Source organism: Thamnophis sirtalis, unplaced genomic scaffold (assembly GCF_051295495.1).
Source record: "Thamnophis sirtalis isolate CommonGarterSnake01/CBP01778 unplaced genomic scaffold, rThaSir2_p1.2 scaffold_13, whole genome shotgun sequence".
NCBI lineage: Eukaryota > Metazoa > Chordata > Lepidosauria > Squamata > Natricidae > Thamnophis > Thamnophis sirtalis.
Window position 1 is genome coordinate 28,133,724 of NW_028261393.1, and position 23,002 is coordinate 28,156,725.

A 23,002-nucleotide genomic window follows, 5' to 3' on the forward strand; every position below is an offset into this window, starting at 1 on the left:
AAGGGCCAAATCCAGCCTGAACATCTGGCTGACCGGGCGACCCACCCCAAGAAAGGATCTCTCTTTACCATCAGGATCTCCTGCAGGGTATCCAAATTGGGAGCTTCAGACAGCAATCCGGTCAGCATGATGTTGCAGGCAGTGGCTGTCTTATGATAGAAATCCTTAAAAAAGGAGAAAATGTCAGAAGTAAGGAGGGGTGTCAAAGAAGGAACGGCCCCTGGAAGAGGCAGAAATCCAGGGGTGGGGAACTGATGGCCCTTTTACGACTGGGGCACTGCAGCTCCCAACCTTCCTGAGCCAGCCATGGAATTCTGGCAGTTGAAGTCCAGAGCTCTGCTGGGCCGGTTTTTGTTTCTTAACTGTTCTGGGAGATTCAAATACAGGCAGTCCTCATCTTACCACCACAATTGAGACCAAAATTTCCACTGCTAAGCGAGACATTAGTGAATTTTGCCCCCATTTTACGAACTTTCTTGCCAGAGTGGTTAAGTGTATCACTTTGGTTGTTAAGTTGGTTACACAGTTGTTAAGTGAATCCAGCTTCCCTATTTACTAGTCAGTAGGTCACAGTAGGGGGGTCATGTGACCCTAGAATACTCCGACCATCATAAATCTGATTCAGTTGCTAAGCATGTGAATTCTGAGGGTTATCTGAGACTACCTAGGAATCAGTGGTGGGTTTCAAAATTTTTTTGAACCTACTCTGTGGGTGTGGCCTCCTTTGTGGGAGTGGCTTGCTGGCCATGTGACCTGGTGGGAGTAGCTTGCTGGCCATGTGTTCTCTCTCTCTCTCTCTCTCTCTCTCTCTCTCTCTCTCTCTCTCTTTCCTTCCTTTTGTCTTTCTGTCCCCTTTTCCTTTTTTTCTTTCATCTCTCTCACTTTTTCTTTCTTTTTTTCTTTTTGTATTTATTTATTTATTTCTTCCTTTCTTTCTTTTTCTTTCTCTTTGTCTCTCTCTCTCTGTGTGTGTGTATGTGTGTGTCAGTGTTGGGTTTCAAAAAAGTTTGGAACCTCTTCTGTAGGTGTGGCCTGCTTTCCGAGTCCACTGGTGGAACCTCTTCTAAAAGGTTCGGTGGATTTGACGAACCGGTTCTACCGAACTGGTGCGAACTGGGAGGAACCCACCTCTGCTAGGAATCATAGCTAGTGCCTGCAGACCATGGTTGCTCTGCTCCACCATGGCCCTTCTTTTGTGGGGGGCAAAGGGAGGAGATGGGAATTGGTCTTGAGAAGATCCTTCAACCAGAAGATAAAAGAGAAGTGGAGGAAGAGAGAAAAGATGGGGAGGAAAACCCCCTGGAGATGTTTAGGGCATCAAAATAGGGACTACTGGGATCCAGAAATGTAGAATGAGAAGGGGAAGCAGACTTTCAAGACCAAAGAGGAAGGGACAAGCCAAGGGGACCTTTGGCTCAAGGGATGGATCCAGGGCTGTTGAGGAGATCAGGAATCCTGTTCACTGCATCCTTGTTTCCAAGTGGATCCCCTATTGCTTTGCTCCATCTGGACTGCTCACCTGAGGTTGAGATGATGGGGGTTGGCTGTCGGTTTTCATTGTGGACACCTTGATAGCTGGCAACGAAAACACCTTCTGGATGCTTTGGTTGACCACTTTAGACATCACCTTGGAGTTCAAGTAGGGCTTCATACAGCTGATGAAAGACAAGAAAAGAGGAGGGAGGTGTGAGGAGATCCTAGACTCAGAGGGCTAAAAGGTTCCTTTTAGCTTGATGGTCCTTCTCAGTCAGCTTGATGGTCCCATCCCAGTCAGATGGTTGTCCTCTCTTTTCCTGAAAACCTCGAGTGATGGAGAGCATACAACATCTGGAGGCAAACCCTTCCACTGATTGATTGTTCTCAGTGTAAAGAATTTTCTCCTGGATCTATCTATCTATCTATCTATCTATCTATCTATCTATCTATCTATCTATCTATCTATCTATCTATCTATCTATCTATCTATCTACCTACCTACCTACCTACCTACCTACCTACCTACCTACCTACCTACCTACCTACCTACCTACCTATCCCTCCCTCCCTCCCTCCCTCCCTCCCTCCATCTATCCTTCCACCCACCCACCACAGCCCTGATGTGTCCTTCTATGGAAAGTTATCACCCCGCCCTCTCCCAGAAAAATGAAATATCCTAGGAAATATTGAAAAGGCAGAATATTTCCCTGGATGTGAAAAGGAAGAGAGAATAGCTCCCTGCAGCTTCCTTCCCCCACTCCCTTTGTCAATGGGCCATTAAGATGACCAAGCTAGTCCCTTTACATAATAAAGAATCCTCCCCTTCAGCTCCAGGTGATGTGATTAAGGCATGATGATACTGGCCCTTTACCTAACTCACCCAATGGCATATGAGAACTCAATCAAACCCGGATTCAAAACTCAGCCTAGAGTGTTGCCCCTGCATGGCCCCATGGGAGTCTGACAACCAATCAGAATACATTTGTTACACAGGAACAGGAAACAGAGGTGGGACTGAACAGGTTATAAAAAGCCTAGCAAACCCCTCCCTCAGCCCTTCACTTCTTCTCCACCAACATTGAAGCATATGATCACCTTTTCTGTTCAGGACTCAAGCCATGTGGTCCTGTCCACCATTAAAACCAAGCAGCCAAGCAGCCACCATGTCTCCAGTGTCTTTTTCCCCACTTGAAGCCGAACCCAGAAGGACATTTCTTCCAACAATTGGCACCGTAGATGAGACTCTAAGCTAGCCTAACCAGTGGATATAGCCTAGGTAAGCCTCCCATGCTGGCACAGACCCCATTGAGTCTGTGGGTGGACTTAGCCATTTGGATCTAGGTTTTAAAAGGGTTTTGACTTTGAACTCAAAGGCTGCCTGGAAAGAGGGCGAGTACTTCTAAATTTTAATTCTCTAAAATTTAATTTTAAAGCATGGCAAAGCATGGAAATATGTGTTTCAAAAGTTTTATTTCTTTTAAGGCAAACATTTCATCATTCCTCAATCAGTAAGACATCGAAGTACAATTTTTTGTATGTCAAAATAATTCTAGTTTACCACCAAATTCTTGTCTAGCCTAATATATACCCCTCCCTCCCTCCACCCTCTCCCCCAACCCCCCCCCTCCTCCTCTCCCTGACTTCCCAGAACCCATACATGGTATGGATTTCTAACAAACACAGTCTAAAATCTATTGAGAAAAAAAGAAATAAAAAAATTAATAACATTCTACATTGACCTTAGCTTCTTCTTGCTGAACCAACTTTAAACAATTTAAATCATTTCTGATCTTAAGCATAGGCTAACTGGAATTTCTTAGTCCCGTATTTATTTTGTATATAGTCAATCCATTTTTCCCAGTCTTGTTTATATCTCTCATTTGAGTGATCTTTAAGATATGCCGATATTTTAGCCATCTCGGCTAAGTTTGTAACTTTCAATGTCCATTCTTGAGTTGTAGGCAAGTCTTCCTTCTTCCAGTATTGCGCCACCAACAGTCTTGCTGCCGTTATTAGATGCAGAATCAAGTTAGTCTCTACCACTGTAAAGTCAGTACATATACCTAGTAAGAATAGCTGAGGAGTAAACTTTATCCTTCTTTTAAAGATATTTTCCATAATCCACCATATTTTTATCCAAAATGCCTTAACCTTTTGGCAGGTCCACCATATATGAAAATATGTAGCATCGAGAGAGCCACATCTCCAACATTTAGGTTGTAAATTCGGATACATAGAAGCCAGCTTTTTAGGATCTAAATGCCATCTATAGAACATCTTATAAAAATTTTCTCTCAGGTTTTGAGCTTGTGTAAATTTCACATTTCTTACCCAGATTTTTTCCCATGTATCCAGCATTATTGGTTCTTCAATGTTTTGAGCCCACTTTATCATACAATCTTTAATTAAATCTGTTACCGAATCCATCTGTATTAATACATTATATATCCTCTTTATATGCATTAAGCTTTGATCTCTTATTTGTTTAAACAGATTATCCTCAACTTGAATAAAACCGATTTTTTGATCTATTTTCCACCTAGCCTGTAATTGCCCATACTGGAACCATGTTTGAACTACCTTCTCCTCTTTTAATACCTCTAAAGATTTTAATTGTAGTACCCCCCTTTCCGAGATAAGAAGCTGTCTGTAAGTAATTCTATCCTGTTTTTGTGCTATATTCATATTTTCAATTGCGTGTCTAGGAATTGCCCACATGGGTATCTTGTCATTTAATTTATATTGGTATTTTTTCCAGACCCTCAGTAAACCATTTCTTAAAATATGACTTTTAAAATTCTTATCCAGTTTTTTGTTGAATAACAGGTAAGCGTGCTAACCATATACCAACCAGATCGTGTCCCTCAATATTCAATATTCTATCATTAGTTAAATGAGTCCAATCACTAATTACAGATAGTGCCACTGCATCATAATATAGTTTTAAGTTAGGTAGTTTCAAGCCTCCTCTCTCACGTACATCTTGCATTATTTTCATCTTTACCTTTGGCTTCTTTCCTGCCCATACAAATTTGTTGATACCCTTCTGCCATTCTAAAAGATTCGCATCTTTTTAAAGTATAGGTAACATTTGGAAAAGAAATAAAATTTTTGGTAAGATGTTCATTTTCACTGCTGCTATCCTACCCAACAAAGATAAGTGCAATTTCTCCCATTTTTTCATCTCTGTCTGTATACTATGCCAAAGTGGTTCATAATTATGCTTATATAATTTCCCATTTGAAGTTAAGATGTTAACTCCAAGATATTTGACTTTTTTAACTACCTCGCATCCTAGCATCACTCCTAATTCTTCCTTTTGTTTAGTATTCATATTTATAGCTAATATTTTTGTTTTTCCTAAATTTATTTTAAAACCAGACACTTGACCATATTGATTAATCGTATTCATTAAGACCATGCTGGATTCCTGCGGTTGTTCCAATATTATGACCAAATCATCCACAAAAGCATGCACTCTGTATTCTTGCTGCCTAATCTTAATCCCTTTTAGACCACCCAAGCCCCGTATTTTATTCAACAATACTTCCAAAGTTATAATAAACAATAATGGGGACAAAGGACAGCCCTGTCTTGTACCTTTCCCAATTTGAAAAGAGGCTGTTAAACTTCCATTGACTTGTGCTGTTTGCTGTTGGTATATTGCTTTAATTGACTGTAAAAAATTATCTCCTATCTGCATTTTTTGCAATATCTTCAACAGAAATTGCCAGTTAACTCGATCAAAGGCCTTCTCAGCATCCAAGAATATAAATGCAGTAGGGATCTGGTTGTTCTTTCCCAAATATTCTAATGCATTAATAATTAATCTGACATTACTTTTCATCTGTCTCCCCTGTATAAAACCTGTTTGGTCAGTGTGTATCAATTGTTGAATGACCAGCATTAACCTATTTGCTAGTATTTTAGTAAAGATTTTATAATCTACATTAAGTAATGAAATAGGTCTATAATTTTTGGGTTGGGTAGTATCTTGATCTTCTTTGCGTATCAAAGATATAAACGCTGTCTTCCAAGATGGAGGCACTTTACCTTCCATTTGAATCATATTAAATAATTCTCTAAGAGGTTCTACCATTTCTAACTGTAAATTTTTATAGTAAACCGCTGTCAAACCGTCTGTACCTGGTGCTTTCCCTAACTTTAATTGCTTAATTACCTGCAAGATTTCCCCCGAGGTTATTGGTTGATTCAATTTTTGCCTGTGCTCTTCTCTAACTGAAGGTATTTTCTCTTTATCTAAATATTTGTCTATATCTAGACCATTAATTTTATCCCCTTTATACAGTTCTGTAAAAAATTCCCGAAATGCCTTTTGAATCTCTTCCTGTTGAAACACCTCCTTCCTTCTGTAAATCAGTTTAGATATATTTCGAGTTTTCCTTTTTTTCCTAATCTGATAAGCTAACCATCTGCCAGGTTTGTTTGCATTACAAAAAGTATTGTGTTTTGCATATAATAAATTAGTGGCAACCTGGTCAGAGATCAACATGTCAAATTGAGATTTTAATATGGTAATAGCTTCCTTAACCTTTGTATCGTCTGGGTTCATTGTTAACTCCAACTCTTTTCTCTTAATTTCCTCTTCCAGTTCTGTTCGTTTTAATCCTTGTTTATTTGTTTTTTTTATTTTTTATTATTTGTATGCCGCCCTTTTCCCTGGGGGGACTCAGGGCGGCTCACAATTCAAAAGAGGGTGGGGGAGAAGACAAACAATAGACAATACAGCATGTTCAAAGAAAACACAACAACAATCGCACAATTCGAGTGGGGCTACAATCTTAACCCCAGGCCAGCCGGGACAGCCAGATCTTTAAAGCGGCGCGGAAGGGTGGTGAGGGTCCGAATCTCCATGGGGAGTTCGTTCCAAAGGGACGGAGCAGCCACCGAGAAGGCTCTCCTCTGGGTAGTTGCCAGTTTGCACTGGCTAGAAGATGGAATTCGGAGGAGGCCTAATCGATGCGATCGAATCGGTCTAGTGGAGGTAATTGGCAGTAGGCGGTCTCTCAAGTATCCAGGCCCACTACCATGAAGGGCTTTATAGGTGATAAGTAGCACCTTGAAGCGCACCCGGAGATCAACAGGTAGCCAGTGCAGCTCACGGAGGATAGGTGTTATGTGGGTGAACCGAGGTGCACCCACAATCGCTCGTGCGGCGGCATGCTGGACTAGCTGGAGTCGCCGAATGCTCTTCAAGGGCAGCCCCATGTAGAGCACATTGCAATATTCCAGCCTAGAGGTCACAAGGGCATGAGTGACTGTTGTGAGAGCCTCCCGGTTCAGGTAGGGACGCAACTGGTGTACCAGGCGAACCTGGGCAAATGCCCCCCTGGTCACAGCTGACAAATGATGTTCGAAGGTCAGCTGTGGGTCCAGGAGGACTCCCAAGTTGCGAACCCTGTCTGAGGGGCGTATAATTTGACCCCCCAGCCTGAGAGATGGAATACTTGGCCAATTCATGGGAGGGAAGCACAACAGCCACTCGGTCTTTTCTAGATTGGGCACAAGCTTGTTGACCCCCATCCAGTCTTTAACAGCATCCAGTCCCTGGCTCATCACATCCATCGCTTCGTTGAGTTGGCATGTGTTTTATTTATATTCATCAGCACTCCTCTCATATACGCTTTGCTTGCATCCCATACAAATTCCATAGATGTACCCTTATTCATATTCAAAACAAAATATTCAGATAACAATTTTTTACAATCATTAATATACTTTTCATATCTAAATAAGTTTTCATTCAATCTCCAAGACCTTCTTGCCTGCACTACCCTTCCCACCTCCATCCAAACTGGGTTATTGTCCAAAAGGACCCTAGCCGCAATCTTTGTCTTCTTGACCCTAGAAAGCAAATCATTAGTAGTTGGTATAAAATCAATCCTTGAAAGGGATTGATGCCTATCAGAGAAAAAAGTGAAATCATGTTCCTCTGCATTTCTTTCTCGCCAAATATCTCTCAATTCAAAGTCATCCATGATGTCAAAGAAAGGTTTGGGTAACTTTGCTCGCATCTTAGTATTTGGGCGAGAAGTCTTCTTATCTCTTTTAGTGTCTATCACTCCATTCCAATCACCCAATAGTATACAGGAACTATAATCCCACTGTACTAATTTAGCATGAAGATTTCTATGGAATCCATCTTGCTGTTGATTGGGGGCATAAATTCCCAAAAGTAATGTCTTTTTCCCTTCTAGGATTAGGTCTAAAGCAATATATCTTCTGAAGGGATCTGCTTCTATTAATTCAGCTTTCATGTCTTTTCTTAAGTATACAACTATACCATTCTTCTTTTCCATAGCAGAATAGGAATAGGAATAGGAAAGTTTATTTATAGGCCACCCTTTTCCCTGGGGGGACTCAGGGCGGCTTACAATCCATAGGGGGGGGGGAAACACAAACAGTGAAACATATAACAATACATAATTAAAAATAAAACACAACATTCATTCATTCGGGTGGGGACGGATTACAATCTAACCCCAGGCCTGACGGGATAGCCAGATCTTAAGGGCTGTGCGGAAGGTCTGGAGGGTGGTGAGGGTACGGATCTCCATGGGGAGATCGTTCCACAGGGTCGGAGCTACTACCGAGAAGGCTCTCCTCCGTGTAGTCGCCAGTCGACACTGACTGGCGGATGGGATTCGGAGGAGGCCTAATCTGTGTGATCAAATTGGTCGCGAGGAGGTAATTGGCAGGAGGCGGTCTCTCAAGTACCCAGATCCACTACCATGAAGGGCTTTATGGGTGGTAAGTAGCACCTTGAAGCGCACCTGGAGATCAACAGGTAGCCAGCGCAGCTCGCGGAGGATAGGTGTTATGTGGGTGAACCGAGGTGGACTAGCTGAAGTCGCCGGATGCTCTTCAAGGGCAGCCCCATGTAGAGCACGTTGCAGTATTCCAGCCTTGAGGTCACAAGGGCACGAGTGACTGTTGTGAGGGCCTCCCGGTTCAGGTAGGGTCACAACTGGTGCACCAGGCGAACCTGGGCAAATGCCCCCCTGGTCACAGCCGACAGGTGGTGATCAAAGGTCAGCTGTGGGTCCAGGAGGACTCCCAAGTTGCGAACCCTGTCTGAGGGGTATAGTGTTTGACCCCCCAACCTGAGTGATGGAACACCTGCCAAATTATTGGGAGGGAAACACAACAGCCACTCGGTCTTATCCGGGTTGAGTACCAGTTTGTTAGCCCTCATCCAGTCCCTAACGGCTTCAAGGCCCCGGCTCATCACGTCCACCGCTTCATTGAGTTGGCACGGGGCGGACAGATACAACTGGGTATCGTCCGCGTATTGATGGTATCTTGTCCCGTGCCTCCGAATGATCTCGCCCAGCGGTTTCATGTAGATGTTAAATAGTAGGGGGGATAAGACCGAACCCTGTGGCACCCCATATGTTAGGGGCCTAGGGGTCGATCTCTGCCCTCCAACTAACACCGACTGCGACCTGTCCGAGAGGTAGGAGGAGAACCACTGCAAGACAGTGCCTCCCACCCCCACCTCCCGCAGTCATCGCAGAAGGATACCATGGTCGATGGTATCGAAAGCCACCGAGAGGTCAAGGAGAACCAGGATGGAGGCATGGCCTCCATCCCTGGTTCTCCAGAGGTCATCGGTCAATGTGACCAAAGCGGTTTCTGTGCTGTAACCAGGCCTGAAGCCGGACTGGAATGGGTCAAGGTAACTAGTTTCCTCCAAGGTCCGCTGAAGCTGGGAGGCCACCACCTTCTCAACAACCTTCCCCACAAAGGGGAGGTTGGAGACTGGACGATAATTGTTGAGAATGGCTGGATCCAAGGATGGTTTCTTCAGGAGGGGTCTCACCACCGCCGCTTTAAGTGCGGAGGGGAAGAGTCCCTCCCGGAGAGAGGCGGTAACAACCGCCTGGATCCAGCCCCGTGTCACCTCCCTGCTGTTGGCAACCCGCCAAGAGGGGCACGGGTCCAGTACACAAGTGGAGGCACTCACAGCTCTCATGGCCTTGTCCACATCCCCAGGGGCAACATCCTGAAACTCAACCCAAAGATGGTCTGCCATTATCTTCCTGTGCCTCGGCTGGATCTGCAAAATCGGAGTCCAAATCCGATCGAAACCGAGCAACTTTGTCTGCTAAGAACTGGACATAGTCCTCAGCCCGACCCTGCAAGGGGTCCCCCGTATCCCTCCTATTTAGGAGGGAGCTGGTTATCCTAAACAGGGCGGCTGGGCGCGACTCAGCGGACGCAATCAAGGTGGCAATGTACAATCTTTTTGTTGTCCTCAGTGCCCTGATATACTCCTTGGTGCAAGATGTTAAGAGTGCTCGGTTCGATTTGGATTTATTGGACCTCCATAGGTGCTCTAGGCATCTCCTCCGGCGCTTCCTCTCCCGGAGCTCCTCGGTAAACCAAGGAGGCCTCTGGGATCCACCGCCTCGGAGCGGCCGTAGTGGCGCAATCCAGTCAAGAGACTCCAACGCTGCCGAATTCCAGGCAGCAACCAGAGTCTCCACCGGACTGTGGGCGAGAGTATCAGGAATAACCCCAAGCTCCGTCTGGAATCTCAAGGGGTCCATAAGTCGCCTGGGGCGGAACCACCTGGTCGGTTCCTCCTCCCTACAGTGGGGGTTTGGCCTCCGAACGTCAAGCCTCAGTAGGCAGTGGTCTGACCACGACAGGGGTATGATCTCATTACCCCTCAGACCAAGATCATAACTCCACTGCTCTGAGAGGAATACGAGGTCGAGCGTGTGACCCGCTGAGTGACTTGGGCCCCGAATTACCTGGGTCAAGCCCATGGCTGTCATGGAAGCCATGAACTCCTGCGCCCCATCAGAGTGTTCACCGAGCGAAGGCAGATTGAAATCCCCCAGGACCATAAGCCTGGGGAACTCAATTGCTAGCTCGGCTACAGACTTGAGGAGCGAGGGGAGGGCTGCTGCAACGCTGTTGGGAGGCAGGTACGTTAACAGCAAACCCACTTGACCCTTGAGGTCCAACTTCACCAGTAGGGACTCACACCCGACAAGCTCCGGAGCAGGGATCCTACGAGGTACTAGAGACTCCCGGATAACAATAGCCACACCCCCACCCCTTCCTTGGGCTCTCGGCTGATGAAGCAGCTGAAATCCTTCTGGGCACATCTCTACGAGGGGGACTCCTCCCTCCGGGCCCAGCCAGGTTTCAGTAATACATGCCAGGTCTGCCCTCTTGTCTATAATTAAGTCCAGGACGAGGGGAGCCTTGTGAACTACAGACCTGGCATTTAGCGACAACAGCCTGAGACCAGGGTCCTGATCACTCGCGCCATCTGGCCTCGGAGTGGAACTCATAGGGCCGGAAGGAGGGATCTCTGTGATGTAGCGAGCCCTCCTTCCCCGGTAATGGCCTGCCCTAAAGTCCCCACCATATCTGCCCCTCCCCGTTACGACCGTAATGCTCCGGCCCACTCCTGTGTCCATGGTCCCCCCGACCACCCCGGTGACCCCCACATTCCCCGGCAGGTCCTTCAAATTAAACATACTCATTCACTCACACAAACAGTCCCCACATAATAATTAAAAACACAGAAAATACAGCGGTAATAACAATAAAAAGTGGGATCATTCACGCGATCACATACAATCCCATGCACTCACCATACCAGATTGAAATTGCGCAGGCGCGCGAAGTCCGTACTAGGCTTATGTCTTCTGCCAAGACCAGTAGAGAGTCCAGTATAACATAAGGTAAAAAGTATATGGTCCAAAAGGGGTGTTCTGCCCCTCTCCTTTTCTCCAGGTTCTAAAACACACCCGACAGGGGAGAGGCCACACCTTGAGGAAGGCTGGGTTAGATGGAGTGGAAGGGGGGGGGAATCTAGACAGGTCGTAGTGGCGGCAAGCCAGCTTCCAGATCTCATCAAGCGACCTGTCATATCGATCACCTTCTCTAAAAAGTTCGATACAGTCCAAAGGGGAGGGTGGTTGAAAGGTAGAATAAGTCCGGATATCGACAGCAGCAACAAGAGCCGGAAGGCCGATCATGGTGGACAAGGCCTAATGTACAAGTCCGTTCACAGCAACAACCCCCTTAGTAATTTAAATCCAGAGATGAAGAAAAGAAAGCTCGTCCTAGATGGAGGGGGGGGGGATGCCCCATTCAGTGGTTGGGCCCAGACGTTCTCAAGGGGCCTCAGCAGACCAGAAAGTTAGAAACAGGCTCCCCCCAAAAGCAATTAGGTCGAACAATCTTCCAGCCCGCTAAGTCACTAGCCGCGGCGTACTCACAGCGTTCCTACAGCCAGCGAGCCAGCGAACTAATAAACAACGGGGCCGCAGCAGCCGACAATAGTTGGGGGGAGATCAAAGTTCCCCTGGAAGCTCGGCCACAAAGTTCCGAACAGCTGGGCTGAGCCGTGGTGTTCACGAGCTGCGGCGTTTTCGAGCCGGCAACAGCAAGCCAGCGGCACAGCGGGGATTGTAATCGCGGTAGGTAGCCACGGCAGGTAGAAGCTACAAAATGTTGACCAGCAGAAGCTACAAAATGTTGACCAAGTTTTGAGTTAATCAAATATTTTTGATCAGTTGATTTGATATGAGTTTCTTGCAAACAAATTACGTCATTCTTAAACTGTTTGAGATAGTGAAATATTTTCTTTCTCTTCTGTGGAGAATTCAGTCCATTGACATTCCATGTTAAGATCTTAGTTGTCATCTTTGCTTGGCTGAAGCATTTTTAGAGTTTCCTGCATGGTCTGTTTAACCTTAGGCCTAGCTCCTCCCACTGCTTCCAGACTTGTTATTGTAGCTCCTTGATCGATGGCCGGTGATTGTTGATGTTGTTGCTTTTTAGCTTGTTTCTCCATTCGTCTAGTAATCATGCGGCTAGGTCTTTGTTCCATAACACCTTGCGCTTCTAGAAGAGAGAGATGCTCCATCTTATCTGGTGGTTGTGTAGTTTGCTGTCTATCCTGTCCTTCTTGTGGTCTTTCTCCAGGTCCAGATGATGCAGAATATCCAGCCTTCAAAATATTATAATAAAAATCTCGGGCTTTCCATACAGAGTTGAGGCGATATCTTTGCCTATCAAATGTAAATATAATGCCAAATGGTGCATCCCATCTATACTGTCTCTGACGATTTCTGAGTTCTTTGACCAAAAAAGCATAGTTTCTCCTGGCTCTTAACATTTGAGGTGGTATCTCTTTCAAAACAATCAGGTCTTGACCCCCAATTTGAAGCTTAGTGTTATAAGACTCTTGTAGTGCCATATTTCTAAGCTCTCTTGTAGTGAAGTATATAACGATGTCTCGAGGAAGCTGCTTCTGCTTTGCCACCCAAGAGTTAACGCGATAAACTTTGTCGATTTGCCAGTCGATATTGGTCCCTGGTCTTCCCACCAGGCGGTCAAAGGCTTCTGATAGGATCTGTTTCAGGTCCTCCTGTTTCTCCTCACGCAGCCCCCTTACTCTTAATGCGAACTCCATTTGTCTATACTGTATAATAATTTCTTTTTCAGCATTTTCCACTTTTTGTTCCACCGCCTCTGTTTTCAATGTCAAGTTGGTATTGGCCTCATTAAGATCCTCTAGACTATCTTCAATTCCATAAACATGTTCTGTCAATACAGTTACAAGTCTCAGCATTTCATCTTTAATTTTAACAACCCTGGCATCGATTTTCTCATACAACTCCTGTTTAAGTCCTTTTATTTCATCTTTATTTCCTCTTTTATTTCTTTTATTTCCTCTTTTCTCTCTTCTTTTCTCTCCTGTTTTATCTCCTCTCTAAGATCTCTAAGTTTATCTTCCATTTTAATTGTCTGTGCATTAAGAGCCACGCTTAATTCACTCAAGAAGAATTCTTTCGTTAAAAAATCCCCAGCAGGGGGCGTAGGGAGCGGAGGCTGCAACCTTGTGCCAGGCACTGGGGATGTGCCCCTGGGAATAGAGGGCGACGGTTTCAAATTAGGATTTGGTTTTGAAGCCATTCCAAAATTTATCTTCCTGCAATTAATAAAACTCTATTGCCTGAATATGCAGCTTTAAGTAAAGACGCTGGATTTCTCCCTTTACTTTGAAATTTGAGGCTTGGGAAAACTTTCAGTGAGTAAGCATTGTAACAAGACAGTTCAGCAGATTCATCACCATTTAAATTCCAGATAAGCAAGATTAATGAGAGAATGGAAGTCTTGTAAAAATGAAACTAATTAGAAAGCTTCTGCTGGCCGATTGTAAAGCAAGTGATAAGGAGGCTCCTTTGAAATTTTAGAGTTCTGTAGCATTTAACAAAAAGTAATCATTATTACTGGAGAATCCAGCCTGCTCGGCGCCATTTTAAAAGCCTCTAAGAAATAGATTTTCAGAGGGAAAAAAAAGAAGCTAAAATCTTGATAAACAATTAATGTCCACGCAAACGGATTCAGCTCAGGATAAGATCAAATCAAACAAAGCTTTGAACTGAGTGGGGGAGACCTACTTTGTACCACACAAGGCAGTTTGAAGTTCCCAGCACGGACACCGTTCTGCTTTGGGCTAGCCCCCCTCTCTCTGCAGGCACAAAAGCTGCAAAAATCGAAGAGCATTTGCCAGCAAAACTATTTCTTCTTCCCTTCTTGCCTGAAGGATAAGAAAACCTGTTAAGACGTCAGATGGGTGATCATCTAAACAGGTACGTAACCAGGAATTTGGAGGCAGCTAATTTTAAGCTGCCACCATCAGCAGGCTCCTCCCAGGAAGTCCATGGAAATATGTGTATGCCTGCATGTGTGTGAGTGATGATGAAATTTTTCTCCCAATCACAGCTGGATCTTGGTTCCTCTGTGTTTTATCAAGAGAGCCTGGAAAGTATTAGGGTCAGGCCAGAGCACAGGGCCTTCTGTTAGGGAAAGGAGAGTGTGTGTGAAAATGGATGGAAAAGTGAATGAAATTTTGTTGTTGTTGTTGCTTTTGTCCTCTGAAAGCAAAAAAGCAAAGGCCCATTGTGTGTAAAGAGGGGAGGTGCTGGTACTCACTGCAGAGGGGTAGAGGTCTCTCCCAAATTTGGATCATTTTGGATCTGGAAAATTGTTAATCCCATGTGGGAGGGCCAATTCCCCTCAGGCAATTCTCCCACTTGAAGAGTAGCAGAAAGGATCTTCAAAACCCAAGCCTGACTGACTCAAAAATGATGCTGCCCCATTGCCCAGTAAAGCAAGATATGTTGGACTGGTGATCTCATGAGTAGGAGTCCCCGGGCTCATTGTGTGTAATTTTAAAAATATGAAATAGCCTGAATTGCACACTAGTTAAACTCAATTTGGCCTCACAAAAATAAGAGCTAAGGCAAGTTCAAGTCCCTCCCTGGGCAGCTGTAACTTAAAGGAAAAGCATGGCTGTGAAGAATTTTGGGACTTCTGCTTGCTTGAAACCTGTCTGGAAGTTCACAGAAAGTGATATTTGATATTAATTGGGGAGGAAAATTGGATACTGTAAATTTCTTTCCAGAAATTGTGCCCTGGCTGCTAGACTTTCATGGTTAAAAGCTCTCTGGGAGGCACTGAAGAGATCCTTCTGCTGTCACTCAATGACTTTCCATCAGGAAAAAAAATTAAGTCTCCCTGACCAGACCAATTTTAATCTTTTGCCAAGAAGGTGTGTGTCCCACTCACATGTTTTAAAAAAGTAGGGATTGTGGAAAGTTATCACCCAGCCCTCTCCCAGAAAAATGAAATATCCTAAGAAATATTGAAAAGGCAGAATATTTCCTGGATGTGAAAAGGAAGAGAGAATAGCTCTCTGCAGCTTCCTGCCCCCACCTCCTTTGTCAATGGGCCATTAAGATGGCCAAGCCAGTTCGTTTGCATAATAAAGAGTTCTTCCCTTCAGCTCCAGGCGGATGGGATTAAGGCATGATAATATTGACCCAACTCACCACATGGCATCTGAGAACTCAACCAAACCTGTATTTAAAACGCAGCTTAGAGAGTTGCCCCTGCATGGGCCCATGGGAGTCTGACAACCAATCAGAATGCAAGCTCAAGATCAAAGGCCAGAGAGGGCATAAAACCAGAGACTCAGCTTCTCTTCTCCACCAACATTGAAGCGTGTGATCACCTTTTCTGTTCAGGACTCAAGCCATGTGGTCCTGTCCACCATTAAAACCATCTTTCCAAGCAGCCTCCATGTCTCCAGTGTCTTTTTCCTCACTTGGAGCCGAAACCAGAAGGGCATTTCTTCCAGCACATCAATGAAATGGAGTTTCAACTCCTGCTCTCCTGGATCTACCTATCTATCTATCCCTCCCTCCCCCTCCCTCCCTCTCTCTCTCCATCCATCGAACCATCCATCCACCCACCCACCACAGCCCTGATGTGTTCCTCAATGAAATGGCGTTTGACCCCCCTCCCCTGCTCTAGAGCACGGGGACTTTCCACGGAAATCCCATCAATTGGTGCAACTCCAAGTTCCTCCCCAGCTGGTGGGAAGATGAGGGTGGTGCAGGTACGTACCTCATGCAGGTGATGGTGATGATGGCTTGATGGAGAATTATGACAGACATGGGTCTCACGGGCTCATCTTCAATGACTTCCTGAAAGGAGAAGGAAAGACATATAAGGAAGCTCCTGAGATGTGGCCACCATCCAGCTGGCACTATTCCCATCTCTACGCCTTTCCTGGTTGACATGGGAAGTCCTCAACTTACAACTGGTCGCTTAGCCACTATTTAAAGTTATGATGGATCTCTCCAGGATCCCTCTTAGAACTAAGGGGAAATTTCCATTTCCAAATAGCCATTTGTCTGAAATGGTATAGGGTTTCCTGGCTGGACTAGAGGACCTCAAAGATCCCTTCCAACTTTGTTCTTCTAATTCTAACACCCAAAGACTACTTATGACCCAGATTTGAAGTTCTGAGAGGCTCTTCTTCCTCAGGGATCAGAGGATCATATTTTGGTCGCTTGGCAACCAGCCTGCATTGATGGCAGTTTGCAGTGTCTCCTGACCATGGTTTAAGTCAGGGATGGGTAACTAGGGCCTCACTACAACCTGTGAACTTCAATTCCCAGAATCCCTGAAGGCCGGAGAATTCTGGGAATTGAATCCACCACTCTTAATGTTATACAATTCCACTCTCTGCATTTCTGGACATTGGCTGTGTAGTTTCTTCTAGAAAGTTTCAATGCCTTTTTTTTCTTCTTTCTTCCCCTAATTTCCCATTTCTATTTTTCATTCTACTTTATATATTAAATATTTGTCTATCTGTCTGTCTCTCTCTCTTTCTCTCTCTCTCACTATCCATCCATACATCCATACATCCATACATCCATATGTATGTATGTATGTATGTATGTATGTATGTATGTATGTATGTATCTATGTATCTATCTATCTATCTATCTATCTATCTATCTATCTATCTATCTATCTATCTATCTATCTATCTATCTATCTATCTATCGTGGCCCAGCAGGAGCCGTTGGAGCTACAACAGACTCTGACAGCGAGGGGCCCGATGATTCGGCTCTGGAGGGAGGACCCTGGACAGGGTTCCAACTCCAAGCAGGGTGCAGAGAAGCTGATTGGCCACCAGGTGGCCCCTGAGCCTTCGACCAGTGGGGAGGAAACAAGGGAGAGTGAGCCTGAGGTCAGCAGTGAGTTGTTCCTGGATGCTCGGCGCCGAAGAGCTACTAGGCATCAGGAACAGTTGTACAGTTATAGGAGGTAATTGCACTCAGCTGGTGGTCATTAGGCTCCTCTCCAGACTATAAAAAGGACTGCTTGTGCACACACCCCTCTTGCAGAAGTCAACGCATTGACTACAACTTGGAGAACTTTTGTAACTTGATTAGCAGGCTGGATTGCTGCCGAGGCTTGTCTGAGTTGCTGCCAAGGTGCTTATCTGTTGTTATGCTTGGCTTTCAGCCACCAAGGTTTTGGTGTCTTGCTAATAAAGTACATTCCAGTTAAGTTTGTCTCGGCATTCGTTACTGGATGGAGGTGGGGGTCAGAACACTATCTATCTATCTATCTATCTATCTATCTATCTATCTATCTATCTATCTATCTATCTATCTATCTATCTATCGTCTATTTTTCTGTCTGTCTGTCTGTCTGTCTGTCTTTGGATATAAAAATAAATACTAATAATAAAAACAAAGGAGATGCCAAATTCACTTAAGAACCATGTGACTAATTTAACGGCAGTGATTCAGCTAACAACGGAGGAAAGAGAAGTCATACAATGGGGCAGAATTCACTTAACAGCTGTCCCACTTAGCAACAGAATCGTTTGGGGCCCAATTGATTGGAACTCAATTCAGTTAAAATTCTCTTTCAAACTTAAATGCACCCAGGAGAACCTGCCCTCCTCCCCACTTACGATGATCTTGGTGGCCAATTCCTGTTTGTAGGGTAGATGGAAGTCTTGCCTCCTGCTGAAGGCAGCCGCTTTAGTGACCATGATGATGGACCTCATGAAGGCTTTCTTCAGGCCTTCGTCCTGGGAAACCCAAGTGGGAAGAGGGTGAGGTGAGAAGACACCAGGAGGAAGAGGGTGCATCTATTTATTTCAACATTTACGTAGCTGACTGTCTTTTCTTGAACTCCGGGGGGCTACCAATCAAAATACCCCCTTGACATTCTGGGTTCTAGTCCCGCCTTAGGCATGAGAGCCAGCTGAGAGACTTTGGGCCAATCACCAAGAGATGGAGAGTTCTAGTCCCAGTATAGCCATGAAAGTCAAATGTCTGAGCCAATCACCAGCAGACTGTGAGTTCTAGTCCCACCTTCCACATGAAAGCCAGCTGGGTGAGTCAACATCTGGCCCAGTTCTTCTCTCTCAATTCAACACACATCACAGGGTTTTTGTGGTTGTGTGAAAAGGAAGAAAGAGGATAATGCACTGCCTTGAGTGTAATGAATGTGATATGACCATAGATAAAGAAACCACTAGCATTTCATCATCTCCAGGGCAATTGGAACAGGAAGCAGATCTGAATGGGAGGCATAACTGGGGGCTGGAGGACACATGTTGAACCAGATTCTCCCCAGCAACCTCTAAGAACTGCAATCAGGTTGTCCTTGTTCACCAAAAGGGGATATTTGTAGCTCAGGGTTGAACTGTGGAGCCCTTGGTGCTCCCTGAGCTTGGTTGGTTTTTACAGACATTTCTTATATTTTTTCACCATCAATTGAAATCCAGAGAAGCAGGGATTAACCCCAGACAAACAAGGCAGCAATAAACAACAGATCAAGGAACTAACAAGAGGAAAGCAACAGTTCTGCCAGCACTGACATGAGGGTGGAAACCAGCCTACCTTGTTCATGGTGGAGTACTGGACGAGAATGTCGGACATGATGGGTTGGATGAAAACACTCAGGTCTTCAGGGGAGGATCCCTGGGCTGCTTGTCCATAGCAGAGGATTAATGTTGTCCTTATCCTTCTATCAGACACATACTGTGGGTCCTGCCAGGACAAAAATGAGAGGGTCAAACTCTCTTCCAAAGCACCAGAAGACAAGACAAGAAGCCATGGATGGAAGCAGATGGAGATTCTTAGTCATCCAGGTCATGGTTGTCCCACAGGGGCTTTTTCCAAAGGCAACTGGACTTCTTTTTTCCTTGAAGAATTTTCGCTTCTCATCCAAGAGGCTTCTTCAGTTCTGACTTTGGTCAAAACAGAAGAAGCTTCCTGAATGAGAAGTGAAATGTCTTCAAGGAAAAACAAAGTCCAAGACCTTTGAAAAAGCACTTTTGAATCTACTTGAGACATTTGTTGGGCAATTCATGATCTTCTCTAGACTTATAAAATGGTCCTCCAGGAGATGGAGGTGGAGAATTTCCAGCCCCACCTACAATCTCAGCGCTGGTCTCAGGTTTTTGAGATCTATGACTAGTCTGAAGAGACCAGATGGCCTGGAGCATCCATCCTTCTAAACATCTAGGACTTTCCTTCCCAGAATCCCCCAGCCTTCTTCTCTACTGAGTTTTGGACCTTGGAACCCCATCCCTGGTCTTACCTCATGGGAGCCTTCCAAGAGAGATGGTCTCTTGGGCTGTGCGATGTTACCGACCTCCCTAAGGACTAGGAGGATTTCTGGAAGATGATGGAATGCAGCGAGGTGGATGGTCTCCGAGATTCCCTAGGCAAAGCAATGCTTGTGAATTAGGACATTTGCATTTTCTTTTTTTAATCTTCCTCTTCTTCTTCTTCTTCTTCCTCCTCCTCCTCCTCCTCCTCCTCCTCCTCCTTCTCCTCCTCCTCCTCCTCCTCCTCCTCCTCCTCCTCCTCCTCCTCCTTGCAAGCCCCAGGCCCTTCTACCACTGATGAAATTACCTAACTGGGTAATAAAATGTCTGCAAGAAAGCAACCAAGCACAGAGAGCACCAAGGACCCCACAGTCTTCTTCCTCTTCCTTCAAAAACCCCACAGTTCTCCTCCTCCCACTCCTCCCTCTCCTTCTCCTCTCCTATTCCCTTCTCCTCCCTTCACCTCCTCTCTTCAAAACCTGTTCCCTTCTAGAACTGATGAAATGACCTAGTTGGGTCACAAAAGGTCTACATTTCTTGTAACCAAGCGCAGAGAGCACCAAGGACCCCACAAAGTTGGAGGTCTCAGCCCCCACAGGCAGCCCACTCCCACTCACCTCTCTGTCTGTCTCATCTTCAAATGAGATTGCCAGAAGCTTCTTGAGGTGATCTTTCACAATGTCCTTCTCCTTGGTATTTCTCAATTTTAAGCCATAATATTTGTACAGGTTTATCTGAAGGTTGGAAAAAGAGTTTGTGAGTCTGAGGGAGCTCCACCCATCATCCAGGAAAAGGAAGGAGAGGATAACGGATGATCAGAAAAGGAGCAAGTATGGTCAAGCACAGAGCCATTTCCAACTAAGCATGGCTTACTCGCCATGGCAAATCTGCAGGGAACAAGAGTTGCACTAATAGCAGTGTTCCAATATCTCAGAGGTGGCCCCAAAGAAGAGGGAGTCAACCTATTCTCCAAGGGACCAGAAGTCAAGACGAGAAGCAATGGATGAAAACTTATCAAGGAGAGAACCAACCTAGAACTAAGTAGAAACTTCTTAGTGGAAGATCTTAGTAGAAGACCTCCGATGTTCCTTCCAACTCTCTTATTATGTTATTCTGTGACTAATAAAGGCGTGAGCCAACCAGAACTAAGTAGAAACTTCCTAACCGTTAAAACAATTAACCAGTAGAACAGTTTGCCTCCAGAAGTTGTGAGTGCTGCATCACTTAACGGTTTTAAGATGAGATTGGACAACTATTTGCTAAAATGGAAAAGGGTTTTCTGCTTGAGCAAGGGGTTCGACTAGAAGATCTCCAAGCCCCCTTCCAAGTCTGTAATTCTAATGCTCATTTGTCTGTCTACTATCGAAGAAATGTGGAACATGAGCATCAAAGAAAGGATGCCAAAGGAGAGACAAAATGAAATGACAAACGTTAAAATGACTTTTAACATTATTGGAAAACATTTGAATTGTTGAATTAACCCACAGCCAGTTGGCCGTGACTAGAGGCCAGTGGAGAATTGGCTACAGGAATTTGTCCTTTTTTAAAAAACAATTTTTATTTGTTTCTGAACAAGGACAAACACAAAAATGAAAATAAAAAAGCCATCTTCCATTTCAAATTGTAGAAAGTGTGTCAGTTGCTTACAGTACTTCCATGCATCTCTTCTTAGTCATCACCTGCTTTTCATATCAAATCACATATTTTAAATCCACCTATATTCATGTATATTGCAATTATTATATCTCAACATTAATTTGACTATAATAGTTTTTACGTCCTTTTATACATAATATTCAAAATCTAGAATAGGATTATATGATAACATTCCATTAAATCATCCTAAAATCATCCAATCACAATGCATCTTTATAACATATTCTAGATAAAGCTTTTAAACCTCCTCTCATAATCTCCATATATTGTTTATATAAAATATCATATTATCAAACTAATATATCTATGTGTATTGCTATCATTATTAATCATTATTTAACTATAGCTATTGTCGCTTCATTTTATACATATTACTAATAAACTAAATTTACCTTAATTTTTATTATACATTTTCATTGCATCAACCTGTATCCCTCCAGCAATCGTACGGTCTTATATCTCTTGCCATTTGTGGCATTAATGTTGTAGTTACTTTCTTAATAAATCTTGCATAATACTTCCTAGGCAACATGCTGTTCCTTTCGTATCTCACAAAAGCTTGAAACCCAACACCTGCTCTTTCCATCAGCTTATCTTTGGTTATCACTAGTGCTTCTATCACGATTTCTCTCCTCATCTCAGTCAATTTTTCTCTTTTCTTCTTCTGTGCTTTGAAGTCTGGGGTAGAGTTCCAATCCATCCATCTCCCCTTTCCATATTCCACTCTTGCCATTACCAACCACGCTCACTTTGTTCAGTATCCACAGTTTTCTTATCTCTTTGCTCATTTTTTTCTCCATCTTTTGAACTCTGTCCTCCACTTTCTTCATTTGCTAAACATCCTCAGTTTCTCCAGATTTTTCTGTTTTGTATTCCATATTCTCCAATCTCTTTTCAATTCTCTCTGTCACAACTAATAGATTTTGAATTTCAAACATAATCATTTGCAATATTACAGTTTCTTTTTCCTGCTGGGCCATTCTTTCAATTTTTCAGATACTGCCACTATGGGGTTCAAGGCCATTTTAATAAACTTCAAACAGGTTCATTTATTATCTTTCAAGTCAAAATGTTGTCTTCTCTCCAATAGCTAGTGATAGAACTTTCAAAAGGCACCTGTATAAACAACTTGTGCTCTTCCAACTATCACTCTCAGTAAACAAGCTGAAAGAACCTTGAATCTTAAGTGATCAAAGAGAAAGAAGAAAAAACAATGTATCCAGCCTCCAGTCTCTAAGTGGCAGCATAACTGCTTTTCCTCCTGTTATTACAACCCTCTTTATAATCCTTCTTATTTTCTTCTTTATATTCCAAGCTTAAGAAAAAAAAAACCTTGAGCTGACATCGCGACGGCACGAAGTGCGATCTTGGTGTTTCAAGATCGCAGTCGAATTCCTGCCACTGGACGGTCCTTTTGGACCTAAACTGTCCTGCAGAGACTGTGATTGAGAAGGCACCTCCTGCTGATCTCAGGGACATCGCAAAGTTCCTGAAAGATCCAGGAATAGCCTTTTTCCCCAGTGACAGAAAAGCAGCTAAGGAAGCTGCTGAAGTTGGGACAGCTCCGGAATGGGAAGAAAGCAGAAAGAGAAAGTGTGTCGAATTGGTGAGGAAATTTTATTATTAGAAAAAGAGACTACCCAAGAAAAAAATTAAGTTAAGATTGAAGACAAAAGACTGTAGGCGGCGAGATTGATCTGCATTGAACTTAGTGCATTATCCAGTTTCTAATTTCTTTTTTTTTCATGGATAGAACTTTTGCAGGGGCTCCCTATTTTTTAAACTGAATGGATTAATTTTTTCTTCTTCTTTTTTCACTTTTGCTTACACCTATGGATTAAAATTTTTCTTTTTTTATAATGCTTGATTTGATTGATTGGATTG

General features: G+C 44.1%; 1 protein-coding gene across 1 annotated transcript in view; it reads right to left on the bottom strand.

Moving 5' to 3' along the window:
- Positions 1–23,002, bottom strand: part of LOC148043109 (maestro heat-like repeat family member 5) — a 43,028-nt gene that overhangs the window by 17,110 nt on the left and 2,916 nt on the right. The window contains exons 3-9 of the mRNA XM_087728048.1: positions 20,080–20,196; positions 19,453–19,575; positions 18,750–18,899; positions 17,813–17,932; positions 15,943–16,022; positions 1,520–1,655; positions 69–164 (exon numbers count right to left, since the gene is read on the bottom strand). Coding sequence (XP_087584174.1) covers positions 69–164; positions 1,520–1,655; positions 15,943–16,022; positions 17,813–17,932; positions 18,750–18,899; positions 19,453–19,575; positions 20,080–20,196 — 822 coding nt within the window. The remainder of the gene's footprint in view (positions 1–68; positions 165–1,519; positions 1,656–15,942; positions 16,023–17,812; positions 17,933–18,749; positions 18,900–19,452; positions 19,576–20,079; positions 20,197–23,002) is intronic.